Source organism: Nannospalax galili, unplaced genomic scaffold (genome assembly GCF_000622305.1).
Source record: "Nannospalax galili isolate Female #2095 unplaced genomic scaffold, S.galili_v1.0 scaffold292, whole genome shotgun sequence".
NCBI lineage: Eukaryota > Metazoa > Chordata > Mammalia > Rodentia > Spalacidae > Nannospalax > Nannospalax galili.
In genome coordinates, this window is record NW_008332663.1 from 834,970 (window position 1) to 860,661 (window position 25,692).

General features: G+C 35.7%; 1 protein-coding gene across 7 annotated transcripts in view; it reads right to left on the reverse strand.

Annotated features, from left to right (window-relative positions):
• Pcdh7 (protocadherin 7) overlaps positions 1–25,692 on the reverse strand; it is a 434,303-nt gene that overhangs the window by 340,933 nt on the left and 67,678 nt on the right. The window contains exon 2 of one of the 7 annotated variants that reach the window (XM_008827648.3): positions 22,039–23,638. The exons of the other annotated variants lie outside the window; for them this stretch is intronic. Within the exon in view, the coding sequence (XP_008825870.1) occupies positions 23,561–23,638 (78 nt within the window). The 3' untranslated portion in view covers positions 22,039–23,560. Of the gene's footprint in view, positions 1–22,038; positions 23,639–25,692 lie in introns of those variants that run through there. 7 annotated transcript variants of the gene reach the window in all.

The window sequence follows — 25,692 nt, forward strand, 5'->3', positions numbered from 1 at the left end:
GGGACTGAAAGTGTAACTCAACTTACTTAGGTACAGAACTTACTTATCATTCATGAGATCCTGGGATTTATCTGAACCCAGAAAAGACAAAATGTATGAATAATAATAAAACTGAGGTAATGTAGCAGTAGTAAATTCATAACTACTAAAAAGTGAAGATTTTAGTGCTTGAAGACAGTCTCCAAAGTACAGGAGGATCTCAAACTATACTCTTAATATATCACACATATCACGTAGACCAAAAACATCAAGCCCTTACATGACAGGCATAATTAATCTTTATTTTTTCAATTAAGGCAATCCTGCCATGAAGCTTTGCCTCTTGGAAATGTCAAGAGTTCAGAGGCTAGAAGATGGCTCAGTGTAAAGCATTTCTATATCAAGCACAAAAACCAGAATTCAGATTCCCAGAACCCATATAAGCTCTTGGTCACAATGGTCTGCCATGGCCAAACATGAGGTGGACTCTAGGGGTCCCCTGAAGCAAGATGCCTAGCATTACCTGTGAGCTCTGGGATTGACTGGGAGATGTTGCCTCAATGAATAAAATGGAAAGCAATCAAAGAAGACTTCTGAAATAAGCTCCGGCCTCTCCACATGCAACTGCACTCACAGACATATGTACACACATACACACACACACACACACACACACACACACGCACACACACACGCTACATCCACAAATACATGCAAAAATAAATAAATATTAAGAAATCAGAACAGATGCCTTATTCCACATTCTTCCTTGAAAAATATACCCGTCTCATATTAATGTTATAACATCTTTCCTTTAGGGACTGTATCATGAGCTTCACTAAATTACTTCACACTGTAATTTCACATCTGGATTTTGTCTTTGGCCAAGCTTTCCATCCCCTATCTAGAGAAATGTCATTAGTTTTTTCCAAGCACAGTTGGTCTGAATCCTTTCTCCGCCTTCTTCCCTCCTCCAACTGCTTGCAATCAGGACCATATTATGATTATCATGGGCCCTAGACTATTTTGCCTTTGTGAGACATTTTAGTCATTAAAAACACTATAAAATATAGTTTACAGCTATATGGATTGAAGTTGAACTTATAGATATTAGATATACCAGAACTTTTTATTTGACTCTAGAGGTACTTTATAAACTTCTGATTAAAAAAATTAGAACATTGTCCTAAAAGTATTGTGAATCCAAAGCATGCATCTCTTCTGTGCCTAGGAGAGGCAGTTCTGTCCCAGGGCACCCTCCAATGTCAAGATTAAGTAGACTTTACATTACAGTGGTCATAGTACCTAGAAGAATGTCAGCAAAACAGCATCAGACAAACAGCAAGCTCTAATATATGCTGTTACAAATTTCTTGTCCTGTAAAAAATTGGTTATGTTTTACCTTCCTATATTTATTATGAGTTCTTCTAAGTAAAGTCCAGTATCTCATTCACTTTCCTACATCTAGAGACTCATAAATTATTTGGTGTATAATAAATGCCTATTGGATTAAACTGAAAGAAATTATGCTTATCTTTGCCCACTCAAACCAGATGCCAATGACTGGACATTCTAGAAGACCTGTTCTTCCCATGAAGTCTACAACATCCTTCTACATGAGGGGAAGATGTGAAACTACTGTCATCACTCAAATGTATTCAGTGGTCTGAACCTCAGTCTTTAGATAAAAATGATAAACACCTCGAAATATTCTCTAATTGTGATCCATTATACAAGGAAGGTCATGATGAGATTTTATTACTTGTGCTGTTATATTGCCAAACTGCTTCTATTTTAACTGTTAAAATTTAGGTTTAAAACTCAAGAAGAAAATGCTCTAAACAGTATAAAAAAAGAAATGAGAAAATATTTAAGGTGAGTTTAGTGATATGGTGTGTACTCAAGACCATGGATTCAACCCCAACAAAGAAAGAAAGAAAGAAAGAAAGAAAGAAAGAAAGAAAGAAAGAAAGAAAGAAAGAAAGAAGGAAGGAAAGAAAGAAAGGAGAAAGAAAGAAAGAAAGAAAGAAAGAAAGAAGAGAGTGAGAAAGAAAGAAAGAAAGAGAGAGAGAGAGAGAAAGAGAGAAAGAAGAAAGAGAGGCGGGAGAGAAGGAGGGAAGGAAGGAAGGAATAAAATCTTGTTTACAAAATAATCAATTTACAAAAGATTTTTATCATGGATTTGTTGTAATTACTTATTTTTAATATGAAATTTGCTTTTTATCATTACAATGGGTATAAAAGCATATGATAAACTGAAAATTTGTATATAGGATGTTATATGAACATACATTCAATAACTTATCAAGCAGTTAATACTGCCCTGCTACAGTTTCAGTATGAAAAGTCTCCTGTAATGAAGACTTGTACCTCATCCAGTGGCACTTTTAAGAGAGGACTGGGTCAGAAGGGCACAAACAATGGTTGAATCCAATATTGAGTTCATAGTGGACAGGCCAAAGAGCTTGTCTGGAGGAAGGAGAACATTATAGGTTTGCCTATGAAGGGTATATCTTGTCTCTTGCCCCTTTCTTTCTTGCTCTCTCTGCTTTGTGTCTGCCCTAATGTGAGCAGCTTTCTTCTGCTATACCTTTCCACCATGTTGAATCTACCTTACCACAGATGTAATAGCAATAGTGTCCAGTGACCATGACCCCAAATTCCTGAAACCATAAGCTAAAATCTCTTAAATTGATTTCTCACAGAAAAAGGTAACTAATATTGTCCCGTATGTAAATGTTGATTCATAGATTCATTCATTCAAATAATATATAATAAATATCTGTTATCCTTATAACAGACATCAAAATCTATATGGTACAGATAATCACAGTTTAGCCTAGTGAAACAGATATGCATACACTCTACTATTTCAGACTCTGGTAATTAGGGAGAGGTGAACCACTGTGATAGGAAGCACATGAAGTGAATTCCTACTACTGATTTTTGCTTCAAGCAAAAAAACTTCAGGTTTTGTTAATAAGAACATTTAAATGATATTTCTAATTATAAAAACTGTAAAAGAGAAATAAAAAAGTTATATGTAACCAAGAAAAACTTCAATTGCCTGCAATCTTAACCACACCCAGTTCAGCTGCTCACTGAAGAACAAGGAAAAAAGCACGAGGAAAGAACTTTCATCACAGGCACGCACCAACACAAAGAGGAAAAGCGGAGAGAGATGCCATTCCCAAATAAGAAAAAGTGCTGGGACAATGAGGCAGGGGCACAGAGTGTTAGATCAAATGTGTATCAGGCCAGTGCATTCTGCTGGTCCTTTTGGGATGTCAAAGACAGAAAGCAGGCATGAGAACACACATCTCCTCCCTAGGTCCACATAGAAATAATCCCTCACTCAGCCTGCGCAGTGTAGATGACAGTTCATGAATATTCATGAACCTCCTAAGAGCCATAACTTAGAATGAAAAAATACTGGAGCAAGTCTACATTCCACCTTTCCTCAGTGTGCTCAGGTGAGAACTCATATTTTTCTACTTTAGCAGTTTGAATGATGAGAGTTATATTTGCATCCAGTGAGGGTCTTAGGTTTTACAAAACATTTTCATATTCTTCAGTTTTTTTTTTAACTTTTCGTAATAACACATAAAAAACTAATGTAGAAAGTTCCCACACTTGGTCATAATGGCACAGTCTCTCGGGAAGTTAGTTGCTTTGTTTTGCTCAAGATCAAAGTCTCAAACAGAGTCAGGCATGGCTGCTCACATCTATAAACCCAGCACTTGGAAGGCTGAGGCAGAAGGATCAGAACTTGAAAGTCAGTCTGGGATACATGAAACCCTATCTCAAAAAAAAAACAAAAACAACATTTTTGAAAAGTTTGAAGATAACAGCATTAGGAATTAGTGCTTGCCTTTCTCTCTTTCAGTGGAGAAACCCATATATTCAAGGTCTATGAATTTTACAGTGGGCAACCCTGAGACCTGAGGATAAAGGAAGGAATTTGAGAATGCTATCCTAATGATCATGAGCATTTTTGCCTTGATTTATTCAAATAGTTGCCTTAATTTCCATTTTGTTGAGTAATATAGACACATCATTACATAGTTAATCTAATTTGAATCTTTAAAAGGTTATAGGCTTAATAGAGAATGAAAAAAGGAAATGATAAACTTTGCTTTGAAAGATACATTTGTAAGTTTTTCAATAGTGACACAAATATGAATATTTCATAATTATACATTTTCTTTTGGAGGTCCAATCATCATTTTAATATAGAGCTGTTAATAGAATTACCAGATGGGTGCTCTATTTGCTTTTAAAGTGGATCACAAATAGCAGCAATTAGTCATTGATAAAGACCTCTTAAGTCAAGAGGTTTTTCATAATTCAGCACCATGATAATTTTTGGTATCATCTGCAAAACAATAAATACAAAAACATTTGTAAAATCAACATATGATGATAATTTTCTGATTAACTGTGTGTAAAATACTCAATTCTTTTACACACACTGAACTTTCCACATGACACATTTGTACACTAAAACATACAAAAAGATGACTAGAAATTAGTGAGCCCATATTTCTACAGTTTATTTTTATCTAATTCCACTGAGTTAGAGCCCAGAGTTATATTTATTTTCCCCACAAATAGAGGTAACTGCTTATATGAGAAATGGGGAGCACAAGTATTAGCCTAAAAGCAGGATTTACTCAGAAATAGCACTAGAGACTAGACTCCACACTTTTCAGTGAAAATAAGAGGGAAAAGATGCCAAATGGAAATCAACCAAATGCTGTTCTTTTAGCAACTGTGTGCCTAAGTTATCCTGAAAGAAAAACAAAAGAAAATCATAGAGAACTTGAAGTAGCTGAACAGGATGCCCTGAAAGGGTTTCTGAATTTAGGAATGAACACATCCAAACATTTTAGCAAACACATAAGAAAAACATACTGAATAGTTCAGTCCAAGAATGTATTATAGTTGGTTTTCTATGATTTTAGAAATTTATCAGTTATATCTTCATAGATAAATTACTGATACATTTAACTTTTTTCGAGATGTTTATTCACTAAGTACTGAAAACTTTGCAGTCCATTCCACAGCTTGAGTATGTGTTTGGGTCCTAGTCACCTTCTGCACATCAACAGTGATGTGTTCAAGTGCCCACCTACTTAAGATAAGAAAATAAAACACCCGGGTCACTGCAGGTTCCAAAGAGAGTCCCTGTGACCACACAAGTTTTGTTCCCTGACGATCAAAAGACTGGGTTGAAAGCTCTCATGCTGCAGAGTCTCCATGAACGCAGATCTAGTAAAGCATCTCAGAAAACTTAAGGACAGAAAGCCACTCTCTCTGCCCTTTCTGCCAACTGGAATTTTGGAAGTATACCAGTACCAACAAATTTCCAGTTTTAAAAATAGATGCTGACAATTACAATATATGACGGCTTAGGCCTGGTGGTATAATATTTAGTCAGAACACTCTACCATTGTAACTTTCAAATTGCATGCAGAATTCAGAAATGCACAATTGGGGTTTCAGGTTGTGCATAGTCTATTTTACATTCAAGTCTTTAGAGACTAGCAAGAGTTAATAGGGGGCTGGGAGGAGGTGCTGCAAACAGCATTTTCTTTGCATTTGAGAATGTGGTCTATTTGGCGGTGAAAATTTCATGATTACTATTAATTCAAACTTTTATCATCATCTTCATATACTATTACTTTCAAACAGTAATGGCAGACATGTCTTCATGGTCAATGTCTAGAGCTTGAACAAGTGACATTATGACCACATGATGACGCACATCTGTATCACTGCTTAGAATAGATGAGAAATGTGTTTTATCTTACTTTGCTCAAAAGAAAGCAAGTATAAAAACGCAGCATCCTGCATTTGCTAATTTATTGTTTATGTCTTTGAGAACTTTTGATGAAATTAGTTGCTTCTGATATATTAATAACTTTATTAATAAGACAATGATTTAAGTGAAGTATTTTTAAGCTCAAATCCAACCTTCACAACATTTGTAGCAGTTCTTTTGGAGTTTTACATATGTCAAAAGAATAACAACTTTTTTTTAAACTATAATCTTTCACGAGAAATCCACATCCAAAGTAAATACTCTTTTATTCACATTAACCTTTACACATGTAAGGATGACAACTGGAGATGCCTACCATCCCACAACGCCTAATGATTTATCAGATGCCGAAGAATCACATAATAACCAAGCATATGGCCAAGTACACATGGAAGTAAATTTAAAGTGAATTTGCTAGTAAGCAAACTGCAAATAATAGGGTAAAACAAGTGAATCCCTAACACAGGTCTTTTTATTTTTCTAGGTTTAGAAGGGACTAATGTGGGAAAATTCAGGTAGGGGCAAGATTGCAAATCCTAAGAAACTAGAAAGTAGAGCAACGTGGTGAAATAAATCCTAATGAATGCTACAGAAGTCAGACAGCAGAGCATCATGATGAAACAGCCAGGAAGCTGCTGGGAGGACTTGGCACTGGACACGAGGCTTGTGTGATGAAGAGAAACCAGAATGAAGAAAACCTGAGAGGGAAGAGTGTTCCAAGAAGAAAGGGGAACACCTTCAAAGATTTTGACATGGAAAAGCTGTGGCATTTTGAGTGACACAAAAAAAAAGGTGTCAGAATAGCTTTGATTTTATTAATAATACCGAAAGTCAATGGAGTGAAGGGCATAGAGGTAGACTAGTACACAATCAGGACATACTGTAGACCACTTTGGGAGAAAGGACTTTGTTCTCATTCCACCAGCAAACCACTGGAGGATTTAAAATAGTAAAGGGCATGTTTTCATTGAGACTTTAGAGAGATCAGTCCATGCAGAACGTACTATAGGAAATACATCAGCAACATTGGATTAAAAGAGGAGATGGTAAAAAGTGGTCAGATGTGGTTTTTGTTAAGAAGATTATGTAAATTTCAGGTGCATTGGGGTAGTACAACAAGGACATGAGTTCAAAATGATCTCTGTGGTTTATCCTGCACAAACTGGATGAATGTAAATACAGTTCACTCATAATCAAAAGGTTTATGAGAAGAGCAAACTGCAGTCTCAGTCTATTTTCTGTTGTTAAAACTAAATACCACAGACTAGATAATTTATATAGAATATGGATTCATTCAATTCACAGGTCTAGTGGTATAGTTCCAATGGGCCGGATCTGGAGAAGGCCTCTGGCTATGCCATAACATGGTAGGAGACATCACATGGTAAGATAAAGCAAGCATGCTAGCCCAGATGTCTTTCCCTTCCTACAAAGCCACTCACGCAGTCATGGGTATCCCATCCTCACAACCTCATTTAAACTAATTATCTCCCAAAGGCTCAATTCCAAATACCATAAGCATAAAACATTGAGAATGAAGTTTCCACACTCATTAGGTTGCATTGAACATTAAATTTCATTATGCATTTGGTGGGTATTTCAAATATAACAAGGCATTTAAGGGAAATTATCAATGTTTCTACTTTGCTCTGTCGTGCTTGTGATTACATTAATATCATTTATTGAATACACCAAGTTCATTTCTAAACACGTCTTAATTTCACTTATCTAATCCTCCCACACAACACCATGAAGTGCTTCCTAGTATTATTCTCATTTAAGAGATGAGAAAATTAAAACTCTGAGATTGATTAACTAGCCCTAGTCCAAAAGATAATAGGTGACAAATCCAAAGACAATCTGGCATCACAAAATTCCATACCACTCCTGTGCAACACAGTCCTACCATCAGAAAAGCCAAGTAGGTAATTAATACTGAGTTGAATCTAGACAAGAACCCTAGAAGACCATACATAAAAACAAAATCCTAGGGTTACAGTAAGACCTAGGTGTCTAATGGAACTATCATAAAAGACTAGGAAGCATAAAAGACTAGTCATTGCTAGGAAGAAAAGCCAACAGTGTGTAATAACACAGTTGGTCCAAGGACATGGGGTAAACAACCCTTCAAATGTTAAGACTGAGGTGAGGAAAGAGAATTGACCACTGGCTTCAGCAAATGGAGACTTGGTGATTTTGTTACAAGCCATGTCAGTAGTGAACCAAGGAAAAATGTTCTACAGGAGGGGATTAAAGAGATCTTCAGAGATAAGCACTTAGAGAACAGTCACAGGGGAAATCAGAAACATGGGCTACCACTGAAGGAGGTCAGAGATCCTTGTGATCAGGTGATAGTACCTTAGGTTTAGTTGGAAGTTGGCCTGACCTAGTACATAGTAAGAAGAAATTTGCTGACTAGAACATGCCCCAGGTCAAATACAAACTAAGATTACGTGCATGGAATATCAGCAATGAGTTTTAAGTTTTATTCACATGCATGTCACTAAATGCAAGAATACTATTAAAATTGGTAATTATATGCTACCTTAATATAAAGAAAAAAAGGGAATTCTCTTAGACTTTGCAATTACACTGGATCCCTCCTAAAGCTTGTCATGTCGAAGTGCTTCATCAATCATCTGTTCACTTGAATAATTTGACAGCAGATTTGCTGCTTTTTCTTCTCTTATTTTACTATTCTAGGTGACTTCTATGATTTGTTTTCCTAACTTCAAAGTATTTCTTCCCTATTTTTCAGTATCAGTCATGTCCACAGCTTTCACAGTTAATGTTGACAGGCATAAAACAGTCTTTTTATATGCACAAAGTGCTCTGCTGTAATATTTAGAATGTGGATTTCTCCTTTCTGATCACTTGTAGCACTGGCCCACAAAATATCTAAACACCAGAGGCTGATGACCTCCACTGCTGTGCCCTTCCAGGACTTAGAAGCCTCCAGTCCTCTGTGCCATGACTTCCATCTCCCTCCAATTTCCACACCCCCACAAGCATTTTCCACATACTTTCATGGGTGCAATTGATTTCTTCCAGTCTTTGACCTTCTCTCACAGCTGCCTTTCCAATCCTATTACCAAATCAGTCCTGCCATCTGTGTGCTCTCCTCTTCTCCTGAGCTGCCAAGAGTTCCTGAGAAAATTGAATAACCACACTGATTGACTCTGCTATAAATTTATGATTTCCCATGTCAAATGAACACAGAGCAGTTCAGCAACCCTGTTACTCATTCCTACTTGGCTGGTCTTCCCATTCCACACAGCAGCTGCTCCTACCACACCCCCCTCAGGTCTTCACCCACATCTTCAAAGGACTCACTCCCCAGCCAAGTTCACATCCTCCTGAGCACATTCAGACCATCAGCTGTGAGCCCCACCTATCTCCCCCCTGCCCCCGCATCACTATCTCCACATTTATCTGAGTCTTTACTCATCTGAACCTCACTATGTGTCTCAGAAGACTCTTGATTATTCTGTCCATCTGATTCTGATAGCCTTCCTTATTAACTTGGACAAGATTTTGCATCTTTGTGTTTTCTCCTTCTTGTCCAGCTTCTAATTTCCTTTCGACCTACAAATCTGAGATTCCCTCTTCTGTCATCATTTTACCTGGTTACAGTGCTGACAAATCTATTAAGAGGTATGTATAATAGCATTTCTCACTCTTCATTGCCTAGAGCATTACAAAATACTGGTGCCTACAAAGGGCCAAAAGTTTTTTCTGTTATTCTTATTCTGAATAGAGTGTGGCCAATAAAATCAAGATTCTAAAAGGAAATATGTCTCAACTTAGCTTTCAAAACTAAATTTCCTCCATGTTGCTTTCATTGTTCTGCCATTGACATTTCCCAGACAAATCATGACCTCTACTACCCCATGTTTAGAGACCTCAGTCACTCAACTTCCATTTCTTCTAAAATCAAGTTGAAGTGCCAACATGGAATGTAGTGTCTTAAATATTTTTATCGGGTTCCCAGTCTTCTTTATACCATCTGTCCTTGGCACCCAGTTTTCTACCACCAGATCCCTGATTTTTAGCATTGTGTTTTTATTGCATCTAGGTAACACACATTTATTTCTATAAATAGTAGATCCTGAGCATCACAAAGGAATGTGAGCAAAGCAGATCTCATGTAGCTAGCCTCTTAATTTTGTTACTCATCACTTCTTGGAATGCAATATACACATCTAATATAATGTGAGAATTCAGTAAATGTTTATTGATGAGTGATATTTATGCACTCTATGGAATATCCTAGAAAACATGTAAGTTCATATTTATAGTATCACATGATTCCAAACATTGTTTTGGGGCCTTTCTGATAATCAAAGCCCTCTCCGAAGAATTGGCAGTGGAGGTGTACTAAATATGGCTCACGCCTGTATTTACTTAGTGATGAGATGTGTTAATGAAATAAAACATGTAGATAGATGATAGATTGATAGATAGATAGATAGATAGATAGAGAGATAGATAGATAGATAGATAGATAGATAGGTAGGTAGATAGTAGATACGTAGATAGATACTCATGTGCAAAAAATATATCATCAAAAATTGAAAGCTGTAAGTACCATAAAATCACATAGAAAAAGTTGCTTGCAATTAAAGCTCAACAATTTGAAAAAGTATAATAAAAAGAATTGTAGAAGGCAAGATGTACTGTTGTACAATTGAAAAGAAAAACAATTACATGATTAGATAAAAGATTGGATTAGAATGAACTGACACAGGGCCAGTGGGATGGCTTAAAGGATAAAGGGTCTTGCTGCAGAAGCCTAATGACCTAAGTTCGATCCTCAGAACCCACTCAGAAGTGGAAGAAGAGAATTAACTTCCAAGATGTCCTCTGACTTTCACATGTACATCCTGGTATAAGCTACCACTGCCATAGACACATCGTGCACTAATAATAATAATAATAATAGTAATAATAATTTAGTCCAAAAAAATAAGTGACCTGGCAAGAAAGTCTGAAGTTGGTAAATACCTTGAAATTGACCAATATAACTATAGTAAATCTTTATGGAACTGAAGACTAGAAAGCAGAGGTCCCTGACAAAGATTAGAACCAGAGCAACGTGATTCCCAATTAAGTAAGGCTTTGTGGTTATCAGAAATAAGCCAGATCTAAATATTTCTAGAACAAATTGCTTTATCCTTGCAAGATTTGGGAGCATTAAAAAAAGCAGAGTAAGTGACTTTTTTATAATATTGAGACTCAATAAATACTGTGTCCACAACTTAAATATCAGTTTAACTAAGTTCTCCAGGCTTAACTACAATGTATTAATTTCAGTCTTGATCAATTACAGCACAAGTACATAAAGAACCTACACTTTTTGAACATATATTTTTCAGGTGATTGAGCTAGGTGGCACAGTAAACAGGAAGCTTGCTGTTATGTTATTGGAACATATCAGTTTAAAATTCAGACTCAACAGCAGCTAGCAGCAACTACTGCTGGAGACCCCTAAGCCCTACAACCAGCTGCATGAAATGTTGTCAGCCTAAAGATTCAGCTGTACCACACCTTCAAAACAGTTAATTGGAAAAATTGCAATGAAATACTTGAAGAAATTTAAGATAACATATTCACAAATTTCCCAATATAGCAAAACTGAATGGAAACAAAAAAGATGCAACAGATCAAGAAAGAATGTCATGTTTAAAAGTATTTCAAATCCTGACAGCTTTGATATATAATTTCAAATAATAAAACAAAGGAAAAAGAAAGTAGGAGGAGACTATGAATCTACCTAATTTCACTCCTGCATTCTATTAAAAAAGAAACAGCTAATTAATTATTACTGTTGCACATTTTCTTTATTTAAATGTCTGTTAAATCTTGTTTGTTTAAATAAATACTTTCTAAACTCAGATTTTTGTGGAAATAGAGTATGGACTGATCATCAGTTTTGTTATGTTCTCATTTACAAAAATTACCATATTTTCTAAACATGTTTATATGTTTTAAATCATTCTAAAACACCTTGTGCCATAATGCAAAACATCAAGCTCATTTATTAAGGTTTTAAAGTCTAACCCAACAAATGACTTTAAAATCAGGTTTTGATTCCTGAAAGGGTTAAAGGAAACTAATATTATAAGATAGACACACTGTCACCAGTACTTAGAAACTGTTTTTGCTTAAAAGCATTGACTTCTGACTTGGGCCCACTAGGAACTAAAAACAGGTTGAAAGCCCCACATTTCTGCCTTGATTTTGTAACTTGCTCCTTTACTTAGGGTTACCAAGTAGGTATGTTAATCATTCGTGTTCCTATCTAGAAGCCTGTGATACTTAATCTATCTCATTCCCCTTTAAGTGTGAAGGCACAAAGAGTCTTGTTCTAAACATGTGGTTACCTTTATTTCAGAAACAGCAGGCCTTGTAAGCAGAACAGACCAAGCCCAAAATGAGAACAATTATATCTGATGAGGAGGGTCTCTCCGATAACAGATCACCTTGCAGTAACTAGACTGCTTCATCCAGTAAGGAAGGACTAACACAAATAACAATTTAACAATATTTCTGATCACCTTACAGGACTGGAACCAAGAGAGTGGAGACCACACCTTGACCAGGACTGCTTAATTATGCTTATCTCTTGCCACCTGAACTTATTTGTCCTCTCAAGCTTGCATTAGCACCCTAAAGACAAACGAGATCACTGGGCCACTTTGTCTGCTCTTCTTCACAACACATTGACTCACTCTCCTTTCTCTACTTTCATCAATATGCCTCTCTTTTATTGGCACATTAGGAAAGATGGCAGAGCCTGACCCATAGGGGCTGCTGGAAACAGGTATTTTGCCCTAAAACTCTGGTTATACATCTATAATTAGAACTTCAGTCTACTTTATGATTAGGGTAATGTCTTCATTAAATATTTAACATGGTGGTTCATGTATATAATCCTAGCACACAGAAATCTGATGCAGGAGGATTACTGCAAGTTTAGAGTTAGTCTGGGCTATACAGTGAGACTGTCCCAAAAATGAAAGAAGAAAGAAAGAAAGAAAGAAAGAAAGAAAGAAAGAAAGAAAGAAAGAAAGAAAGAAAGAAAGAAGAAACAGAAAGAGAGACAGAGGGAGGGAGGGAGGGAGGGAGATGAATGGACTGAGGGAGGAAGATAAGAGGGAGGGATGAAGATAGACAGATGATAGGCTTTGTTTTTATAGCAGAGAGCACTTAAAGGTACATATTATACAACTGGCAAGGTTCTACATTGCATTCAGACCACTTCAGAAATCTGAGCTCATTGGAGACTAGCTGTGTTGCCCTGTTTCACATGTTTGAGGCTTTCTTCGGTAACAGCTGTCATTTACAATTGCTTACTTTTTGGCACACAGTGCTGGACAAAGCCTCTTTTAACATACATAAAATGTTCACTGATCCACATTCCCATGCAGTGAGTCTGCTACCACTTTCATTTAAACACATGAGAGACTGAATAACTTGACAAAATTCCTCAAAGATTGGCCTATAATCATTGGACTAAACATTTGAATTTTCAATTTATCAATTATGTTTTTGTTTCACGTTTTATTTCTGTCATTCTTTCTTTTCTCTCCTTTTCTTTTTTAAAGACACAGTCTCCCATACTACAAGCTCCAAACTTAGGTCTTGGATAGCTTTGAACTACTTTTCATCCTCCTGCTCCTACCACTGGAGGGTCCTATGTTCTAGGCCTGTGCACCACCACCTCAGTGCCTTTGGTGTGCTAGGTAGACATCCTACCCACTGAGCTATAGCCCCAGAACCAATTATGCAAGTCTTTAAATTATAACTGAACTTGATTCATGCCTCAGCAAGCTGAGACAAGAGAATTGTGAGGAGTTCATTGGCAGTCTGGGCAACTTAGTGAGCTCCAGGCCACACTGGTCTACAGAGTAAAACTGTGTCTCACAAAAGCCTATACGCGCACACGTGTGTGTGTGTGTGTGTGTGTGTGTGTGTGTGTGTGTGTATACTACTCATACATATATATGATGTGAAACTCAGCAAAATCAGTCAGACACAGGATCATCAGAGAAATCCATCAGTTTCTGCTCTGTTTTTAGTCAAATCCTAAATCTCAGTGCGCTGTAATTTTTTCAAGAATAGACAGGCAAGAGGAAGCTGTGGAAGCGGAAACCAAACCTTTGCCCCAAGCATAGAATTGACTCAGAAATATCAGTTTAAAACTAATCTGAGAGATTATAGTTATTTTCAATGAATTTCATATATATATTATATCTATATGAAACATCTTTGTATTTGTCTTAACTCAAATGTTTACTGAATTCTTAAATCACAAATTAAATTTATCTGCATTCTAAGAAATGCAGATTTTACCTGATTGTATGCCATATTTTTATAATTTTATACCCTTTAAAAATATTCCAACTAAACAAAAATTGGGCCATATGAGTTGATGGTTGAAACAAGCAAAAAAGATAAGGGAAAAAATGAAAATCTTAAAGACCTTTCTCTTTATATGATTTTACTTAACAATAAATGTAGCCTTCTAACTACATAAGAAGGAGCACAGTGCCAGACTGGAGAAATCTCCCTTCCATTTGTTGGCCAGGGTAGTCCAAGAGAGTCCAAAATAATACAAGCTATTACCACAGCCCTTGGTTACCTCCCAGAACTTGAAGGTAAGACCCTATTTCTGTAGACAGGACATATTTGGACACAAGACTTGGAGCAGTGCTGGAACTGAACTGGAGGCCTTTTACCTGAAAACTAGCTCTCATAGTTCTGGAGGATACTATGCAAACTGTTAAAGGAGAAAACTAATCAATGGTCTAACCCAGCTCTAAAGAGTTAAAACCACAAGGATTGGCACAGCAAACTACCCCTAATGGTGCAGTGTTGGCACTGTTATCTAGGAGGTAATCAACAGCTATCTAATTGAACTTGAACCCTTCTCAATGGGAGTAAACTCATGGATGGCACTGTAAATATTGCCAAATACACTGACTGGAGAGGTCATAAACCCTAGAGAATGCACTATCTCTGTCATATCTCTACACAAATGAAATTTCTTACCACATACTAAATATGGATCCTTATATTTGCAGACAAATGTACTATAAATCACTAATCAAAGAAGTTTCTTTTTGCAACAAATGAAGGTTTTTACGGAGTTCCACAATTGGTCACACTCAAAGAATATATGTCTGTGAAATGCCCAGTTCTAAGAGATATATCTGCAGTGGAAGTTCTATATCCAAGGCTCATGGAACATGGTGGAACAGGGGGTAAAAAGAATACTAATACCTCCCTCAAATCTCACCAGTGAAACATCATCATATGACAAAGTGCAATGCACACAGAAGGCCACAACTGGCTAAGTTTCAGAGAGTAAGAGACTGCAGAATGTGTGTACCTGGATAGGACCACTATATTAAATCTCACCCGGTGATGGAAGGATTGTAATATCCAGGGTTTGTGCATGAACACAAGAAACAGAGACTTTCAGGCCACTAGAAACTTGTTCATATGAACTTGCAGCAATGCTGACAGTATGCACAAGACCCATGCCAACCAACTCAATCATACAAAAACCCAGCACTGAGAGAGGGAAATAGGCAGCAGGCCCCAACCCTAGCCAAGGAACTATTGGTGGCAAATGATTATTGTGGAGTGAGTGTGAGTAGATCTTCTTTAAGGGAGTGACTCTAGACAGACTGACTGGACTCCAATGGATGAACTTGCATGGACAGACACCTGAAGAGAAATGCTTGACTGGATAGAACTTAACATATATGGCAGAATACTTGAAATCTGGTGGGGTGGGTGACGCGATGGGCAGGAAAGGGGAGTGGGGTCTAAATTTGATTAAAATGTGTTATATGTAATGTACAAACTCAATAAAAAAACATTACAAATGAAAAAGTGTAGCCTTCTATAAATACACCGTTCTTTATATAAGGAATTTATCTATAAGTTATCATAATAATAAATGTTAAATTCTAAGCGTTATCTATAGATGAACCACTAAAAGAAGCTACATACTACGTTTTGAGAGAGAGGTAAAAAAAAGTCCCCATTTAAACTTTCTGTGTTATACAGACTCAACAGAAGCTAATAGAAGCTTAATTGTACAGTCATAAAATACAAAGTCAACAACTTCAAGGAAACTAGAGACTATTAAGACACTAGTCAGACTCAAAATATTTTACTTCCCTGCGTGTTTTCTATCATAAACAGTAGAACCCCTCCCAAAAGTTGGCTGTGTTTCAAAGCTCCAGGTATATAACCACTGTGGCTACTCCATGATGCTGTGAAAAGCTAAGGTCACTCTCTTGTATGAATGACGTGGCAGAAATGTCCATCCCATGTAATAGAGACAAATGAACACCGTCTCAACATGTCCTCACTAGGGAGAAAAGAGAGAATGAGAGAACCTTTTATGTTACACATGGTAAATAATTCCTAAGTCAAGTTTTTCTTCCTGCCTGTCCAAGGGAGGGCTTTGTTATGACTCTCCAGAATGTCACCTTTTCGAAATCACTTGGTGGTTCCTAATAGAATCCTTTGAATTACATTATATCTTCAAAAACACAATTATCCTTATACCTGTCTTTTATGTTTGCTCCCAAAATAATGAGAGTCATATTCTTTTATCTAAGAGAATCCTTTAGGCACTGATTTGTGGTAACTTGGAATTTAAAATGAAAGTTAATTTAACTGTATTACATGCAGAGTTAGCTCATATGATTTTTTTTTTTTTTTTTTTTTTTTTAGGTTGCATTAACTGGTCTAGGATTCACAATGTAGGCCAAACTGGTTTTGATCTCACACAGATCCTCCTGCCTCTGCCTCCAGTTCTGGGATTAAGACATGTACCACTATACCTGGCTCAGTTCTATGCTTTCAACTCATGGAAGTATTCATATTTTTTAAATTCCTTTATAAAAATATCTGTTCTGGAATCAAGAAAAAAAATCATATGTTCACTCTGTTATTTTAAAAACAATAATTATTTTAAATTCTGGTATCATGTGACATAGCCAAAACAGGCTTCTATTTTGTTTGTCTTCATTAAACCTCTTCAGACTATAAGGACTTATGTCACACATGAAACCTCGTGCTAATTAAAGTGCTAATTAACTGGTAAAAGAAATTTATTGCATGAAATAGATTACTGCATTACTTTGTTTTAACTTTTTTGCCATTTCAACTTGGTAATCAGTAATTTAGAATCCTCTGACCATGCTCTTTACTCCAAATGTCAATCTCAGATGGCAAGAGCCCAGGATTACAGATATAGCATCATTTTTCTTTATATTAAAAATGGGCTATTGCAAGATTTAAAAAAAAGATCCTGTGTTAGCAAATACCTTGGTATTCACTTGAATAAAATCACTATTCAGGGAGGAATAATTGGAAGTCAGTCCCACAAACAATTTGGCAACTTCTCAATCTAAAAAGCAAGTCATTCATGTGATTCTTCATCCAAAAAGTCTTTTCAAAAATATTTTGTTTATTATTTTAAATTTATGTGTATGAGTGTATTGCTGCATGTAAGTACATGCAATGCTTATGGAGGTCAGAAGAGGGCGTCGGATTCCCTGGAACTGGAGTTATTGATAGTTGTTATCTGCCATGTGGGTGCTGAAAACTGAAACTGGGTCCTCTGTGAGAGCAGCCAATGCTCTTAACCACTGAGCCATCTCTCTAGTCCACCAGAGATTCTTTTTAAAAAGGCTTATGTGATCAACTTGATTGCTTCCTTAATAGTAGCAGTGGCAGTCTTACAGATTTTTTTTTTTTTTTTCAGTCACATTGCTTTCACAACCGGGTGTCAACTTTGAGGTTGGAAAAATGACATAAATTTTTATTTAATAAGAAAGACTTTTTTTTTTAAGTTAGCTAGCAGAAATCCATGTAATTCTAACAGTACCCATTTGAAACGTGTTAGGAGGCAGTCAGTTTCTGATCTTTTAGGGATGCACATTCCAAATGTCTGTGTCTTTCATAAGCTTGACACATAAGGGAGAAAAAAGCTCATGCTGACCCTCCTTTAACAGCTAGACACATAGAAAAGAAGAAAGATTAGAGACCTGATCCCCCTTAGCCCCTGCAGGGAGAGAATTTTCACTGATACAATTGGGTTGCAACAATTAAAGAACATGCTAAGCTCTCCCTGAAAAAGTACTTCAGTCTTTTAAAAATGGAAGGTGTTAGTTTTACCCTTTAACATCTAAGGATAGAGGTAGGGAGAGATTCATTTTTAATCATGTTAATGTTAATTCATCGTTAGGAACCCACAAAAGGCAGCATGAGATCCATCTTTATGGTAGTTAAGCAGCCCAAAAATTCAGAGGAGCCAGCACTGTCATTTAAACAGAAAAATTATTGAAACTTGCAGCATAATCAAAATCTCAAGTCAGCTTTGTTTCTTTACAAAACTCTCCAGAGCTCAACTGTGGTATGAAGTTAAAATAGAGCTTTCTCCTGTTTTCACAAGTGAAGCTAGCGATCTGAAGTGCCTTGAGACTACTACAGCGCCATATCTGTGGCCGAAATTTCCATATTACTAAATGTCTTCTTTTACTGAGAAAGGAGTTTTAAACAGGCAAGAATGATGGAAATGGTGTTTGTTTTATCCTCTCAAGTATTCAAACAATAACAGCTTCACATGAAATCCACTAACCTTGCGAATATTAGACTTTACCAAATTCAATACAGCAGGTATTCATTTTGTTCCTATTTTGTACATGTAAATCTTCTCATTTAACAAATGTAGCACTTTTTATGATTAATGATTTTAACAATAAAACCTTCTTTACACATAATAGGTACTTTTTAGTATTTGCAAAAAAAACTTATTTGTCCAATGGTTATGATAATTAATATAGACATTAATACAGCCTTATTATTCATGGTAATATATAATAATTTGTAATTTTAGGCTACCAGAGGAAATTGTATACCTTCATGCCAGTGGATAAGGTGATCGTCAAACATTGTTCTTTGAACTTTTGGAAATTTCCGTCATTGGTTTAGGACAAAGCTTTATTTTCCATTTTCACAGATCCCCCTTATTTGTTTATTCTTTTTAAAAAAAATTACAGTTCACTGAGCTTTAGGACTTGATATATAGCAGACCAGAAACTGATGAATTTCCCTGGAGAACATATGTCTGCCTGATTTTGCTGAGCTTCTGTGGGTGTTTTCATTTCACCTTCTGACAATATTAGGTCTATTTTGGCTCATGAACATCTGCCACAACTACTCCCATCCATTCCTATGTCAATTATAGAAACACCAATAAGAAAATTAATGACTGGAAACATTTAATGAGCTCTTGTTATGGTATCCACACATTGCCTGGATTAATCTCATTCACTGGTCAATACTAATTTATGAGGTATACTGTTAATAACATTGTAAATGTATATATGAGTAAATGGAAGCAGAGATAGGCAGTCAGTCCACAGATCATCAGATGGTGAGGTGATGAGTCACATTCAAACCCAAGCAACCTGGTTCTAAGCACTGCCCTCTGAATCAACAATGTCTACCATTTGGGCACATGACATTGTAGCCACCTGCATGCTGTGTCTCCATTACACTGTGAACTCTCTGTCTTCCAGGAATACAGTTCCCATTTTCTTCTGTATGGCTAAATTCTAGAAGCAAAATCTACATTAAAAAACAAACAAACAAAAAAAAACTCAGTGTAAAACTATATATTTATAGTAATGTATGTTTAGCCTACAAAGCAAGTAAATTGGAAAAGAAGTTCTTTCTTTCCTGTCTACAGTATTTAAAGCAGATCATTTATAACAGAGTCTATCTTTAACCAATATCTCTGTATGCTAGAATTTTTTAATATCTTTTAAGTCCAACTTAGTCAGCCTGACTCCTCCTCAGAACAATAGATCTGAGATCTAAGAAACCAAAGAGTTCATCTCTGCACCCCAGTTTCAGAACTCAACTCACCAAATTCTTATCCCAGTTTGTATTGTTTGGGCATCAAAGTTCAAGGCCCATCTGTTAAGTCTGACCAGTAGAGTCAGAGTGTAAATACTCATAGCCCAGGTCTTTCCCCCGCTGGATCCTAAGGTTTACATAGTAATTCATCTCTGTTCCTCATTTTCCCAGCTGTAAGAATGGTATCATGACAATACAAGCAGCTTTCTCATGAGATGGGTTAAAAATACATGGAACAATTAATATACTGCCTGAAAAGAGCTGACTTTTGGTAACTTCTCTTTAAAACTTGATCTGAGAAATGCCAAAATCAGTTTAAGTCTTCTATTAATTTTTTTTTAATTTGTTTTTACTTTATGTGTATGAGTGTTTTGCTAGCACATTTGAATGTGTACCATGTGCATGCAGTGTCTGTAGAAGACAGAAGTGGGCATTGGATCCCTCTGGAACTGTAATTACAGGTGGTTGTGAGCTGCCATGTGGGTACTGGGTACTGAATCTAGGTCCTCTGCAAAAGCAGCAAGTACTCTTAACTGCTGAGCCATCATTCCAACCCCAGTTTTTAATTAATTTTATTATTAGCAAAATACAGGAGTAAAATAGGCAGTATTTAAAAATAACAAGACCTAAAATGGAAAGCCAGCATTGTAATTTTTAGACTTTAGTCTTTGTTTTAGTGAAGTTTTTATTCATGTGACAATCTGGTAAGAGATTCTTATCATAACCTTCAAGTCCTTTTTATACTCACGCTGTTCCACTGGTTTCTACAGCTATTTTTGCATGACAAGTTTATCCTTCCCAGCTGCTAATTTTGTGAAACCAATGAATGTGATAGAACATAAATTTTTATTATCAAGATTAATTCTACAAATAGCTAGAAATTTGGTTAAATGAAAAAAAGTTCTTTATGACTACTCTAAAAATGAGTGAAATTAGTCGTCATACCTTTATGATTATGAAAGTAACACTATAAGTCAGTATGCTGAAATGAAAGATATAACCTACATACATTACACACACACACACACACACACACACACACACACATACACACATACACACACACACACACATTTGATTTCATTTTTTTTCCTACTGTTTCCTTGTACTTCAACAGTTGTAATATTAGCAGGAAACTAAAGCAAAATTACTATTTCTGTTTGAGATGCTTTACGACCAAACATTTATCCTGAAATTTTAACAGTCACAAGACTACTCTGCCTGTTGCTTCCTCTAAGCAAAGAATTACCATTAGATGAAAGAGCCCACAGCAATAAACATCAGGAGCTACTGTTTGCAGATCTTCTGAACTCAACCAGCCTGATCCAAGTCCTGAAATGCCTTTGAAGTCATAGAGACCTTCATGTGCAGATCAATCCTTGGGGTGTACAGAGCAAGAAAAACTGGTTCTCTCCTTCTAATATTCTGCCAGGGCATGCATTCAACTATGCACAGAACAAAAAGGTTTTCACTGTTACAAACTGACTGATTCTGTACTTGGGTGCTGCTTGCTTCAGTTAACTTAGGGGGAAGCTATTGATTCCAGAACATAATTATTTATACCGTGACACACGTTTCCTTTAGGTTAAATTAAGAAAGCAATAGCAACAAGTATGAATTCATGTTCCCTTGGGCTTAAGGCATGGATTGTGTTATGAATCAATTTAAGTGGAAAACAGAACATGATTCCTTAATACCAAGGATCAGAATTGATGATTAATGTGATCAGTGTGAAGTATAACTTTATAATATCTGTAAATTATCAATTTTTAGTAATCAAAAGTCCAAATTAATTTAATTGATGCTATAACTCAAAACCTATTTCAATTTGGGTAACTGAGAACAGCTACTCAGGTCTGGCTTCTCAGTGCAATGCAAAATCTACCGCTGAGATCTGTAAAATGTTCAGGGATGTTTCCTTATAGTGTTTCTCAAATAACTGTTAAAACATTTATCTTCAGTGTCTAAGTTCTTTATTCTCCAATAAAGATGAAGGTATTCTAAAGACCAGCAATAGGAGCATGTTTTATGCCTTAATACATGTTAAGAGTATTGAAACATGAAACATAGGCAACTTATAAAGTAGTTTTCTTTATTGTTTTAGGCATCACTAAAAATATTTAATACAATAGAATTGCAGTTTGTCTTATAATTTATTTTAACAGCATAAAGACAAAAAATCCCTGTAGTATTATAGATAGGGTACCATCTGCAATTGAATATCACATAGAAAAAAGAGGTAAAAATTCCAACTATAAAGTTAATAAACAACATAAGGAAAAATGAATAAAAATACCAGAGAACAGTAGTTTCAATATTAATATGGCAGATGATGACTACAAAAAAGCCCATTTTTTCAAGTGTTTACTACCTGATCCATGCTAACATAAGACTATTTGTTATATAATTTGTGTTAAACAGAGGTGGGAAATAAATGCATATAACCTACGGATGGGATACAAAGTTATAATTAAGAACACACATATTTCCCTAGTCCCTTCTATATTAGTATCCATGATTTATTCCCATCCTGTCACTGAGGGCAGCAGCCTAAAGAAATAAAATATGATGTTTCAACTGTCTGCACACTAATTTCACATGAGCCTACATTCATTATTTTAAGACATCGGTACCATCTTAATTTTAATGGTTCAATCACATCAAATATCATATTTAATTGGTGAAGTTTTGCAGTAGTCATCCTATTTTAGAATTACTCCCTTTATGAATAATAATCTTCAATAATAACAGATGAAATAGCTTAGGACAGTTACTCAACCGCTTTACATTCTAGCTTACAAACCAAAGTGCAAATGCTAGTAGTTGTATTTTGTCTCCTTCCACACACACAAATGCAAACACCAACACTCACATTCATACAAAAAAAATAGACTTTTGTTTTATACAGCATCTTCTTCTGAGGAAGTAATAATGCAAAGAGGTTCTTCCTGTATGCAATTCATCCTTAATTTTTTTAACGGCCCTCCTCTACACACATAAATGAATAATACCACAAATTTAAAAGGCCAGTTTCCTATTGATATAATGGCCATACATTCCTTGAACACTTCTGTGGTTAATACTAAACTCAATCAGAAACAGTAAAAAACAAACAAACAAAAAGATTTGAAATATATAGTGACATATCTTCTGCTTCTACACCATTATAAATTATCTTCCAGCAACTATCAGAACAGTCTATGTTTTATTTCCACTCGTGTCCTCAAGTTCTTCTCTTTCCCTGATTGGCAGTGGTATTTTTTTCTTAGTGCCTTATTAAATAGTATTATATTGTCCAATTTTCAAAATTCGGTCCTGAGGTATACAGTTCCATTTCTTTGTTGATCTAGCACAGGCTCAGGTGATTTCTTCATAATACATCCAATTAGTTCAAGCAAGGCAAATGCAATTATTTATACTAACCTCCACAGTAATAAAGAGACACAGGAACAGGGTTCATAGACCTGCTCCTTGCTCAGTCCATTCAAGTGCAAACTGAAGAAAGGATTTCCTGTTCTTTTCATACTCCTGAGTATGGCGACATCTGATTCTGTCTCTCCACAGGAATTGGCAAGACTCCAAAACCTCACTCACATCCCTCCTTTACTTTATATTCAGAGTTTGATTGTTTTCATTTGTTTGCAAAGTATAGTTTGGTTCTTTTGGGCAGAATTTTTTTTTCTTCAAAATTAGGGCTTCATTTTAATCAGCTATTGATCTTGCCCCTTGGGAATCAATTTCTTTTTATACAAGACAAATCCGGGTCTATTAGGATCCAACATATTGGGTTGGAACATGGCATGTATTTCACTTACGAGCACATACACTGATTTTACACGATTCCTCAATGTGGCCAGGTGGGTTCGTGGTCTGCACTGTATCCACCTATAAAAATACAAAAATATATGTCTGCTTTACAGGGATGTGAGTAGGGTTTTCTCAGCCAAGTTCCAAAGCTTGAATTGCATGTCTTGGCTCATGGTATTCTTCCTTCTTAAGATGTATTTGCAGTGGCCATAACCTTTTTCAGAAGTCTCAGAGACATAGCAGATTGCACTACAATTAAGAGCCCTAGGGCATCTAAATCAATACAGCTGGCTAATCCCAAGGATGCCATCTCTGACAAGAAATGTTTGCTAGGTATAAGAATCATTGAGTTAATTGTGTTTCAGAGTTCAAGCTTTTTAAGATTATGAGATGTCAAAGGGAGAGAAGATGGTGATTTTATACTACAAATGAATAAGAGTGATATGGTAATGTTGCTCTGGATGCTTTTTTAACTTGCCCAGCCCTGAGAAGTCAAGAATGTACACTAGGTCTAAATGTTCATGCCCTTCATGTAGCTTTAGCCTCTAAATGCAAACATGAGATAGTTCACTTTCTTTACATGGAAACTTAGCAATTTACATGCTATATACAAATGGGCTGCTGATCTTCGGCCAGGCAAGAATTACTCTCTACTCTGGAGCCCTGACTGTTCAAGAGCTGTGTTTATTAAGACTTTGAATCTAGTTTGCAGAAACAGAAGTGATGATACATATACCTTCGAAAATATTTTGGTGCTAATGTAAGCTTTAAATCATGTTAAGTATTTTTTCAGAACTTCAGACTAATTTGTGTTTTCTGTGCCAGGAACTATACAAAGTGTCTATTTCCAAGTGAATATTGTAAATGATAAAAGTAAAAAAAAACTTTAGTGAGCTGGAATATTGCTGAAAAGAATAAAAAGTGATTTTCATGGAGTAAACATGGTGAGGTTTACTACTCAGAAAGTTTCTTAAGAATTAGGACCAGAAAAGGGAAAATCATGAACCTAATTTCCAAGGCGACAAAATACTTGCATGTAAATAAAAACTTAGAAAAGAAGTAGATGTCTTTCTCTGAATGATGATTAACTTACTTCTGAAAGTAAATCATGTAATCAAATGACTAATAACTGATTTTAAAATTAATTGTGCTTAAGAGAATGCAATACTCTGAGAAACATTCTTGACAAGGATTTATCAATATTAGCTGTATAAGTTTAAACAACTTTAAAATGTCTTAATTTCCTATTAAATATTATCTACTCAAAGAAATAACATTTTTTTTGTTCTCTAGCAACTCTAAAAGTTAACAAAATTTAAGATATTCTTAATAATCACATAATCAAAGCAGAAATCTACATAATCTAAATTATAGACTTACAGTGGACATACTTTATCTCCTTTCACAGGAACCACTGCACCACTAATGTGAGATTTCTTTACTCAAAATATTTGAAAGAGTTTCAGTTTGTATTTTATTTGCAAGCCAGCTGCAACTACACATAACCGTAGGATATACAAAACATCAGGTCTTCCTGTTATGTATCCTCACTATGTATGACATATTTATACAATATTTATGAAGTACTTTACTAATCAGGACAGCTACTCATGAAACCTATATTCTCTACAAGGCCACAGTGTGATCCCTGAGGGTAAACATGTTCACTGTGTCTGTCATTTCTTTCCAAGAATCTGCACATGATTGGTTGCTAATAAAATTGTGCTAATGAATTAATGCGCATTTGAAACTGATAATAAAGGAGTCACATGCTGTTTCATAATATCACAACTGTATTTTTAAAAATTTTAAATATCATGGACATCCTTACGTTCTGTTGGTTGTCATTTGACTTTAGATTATAGAATATATACCTCCTCTATACTTCACTACCACTACCTGTTCTCCTGGCTTCTAACTTAAGCTTAGTATGATAGTATAAAGATATCATTAAGCTTCTTCCCATGTAAATCACTTCTTTTCTTTAAAGTAATGATCCATATAAAGCTTTTTGTAAAGTTTTTAATAATGAATTTTTTTAATCTTTCATTTATTCATTCAGAAGCCTCAAATTATTTAATAGTTTATTTTCAAAACCTGACTTACATTTTCAATTTTTAAGCATCCCAATA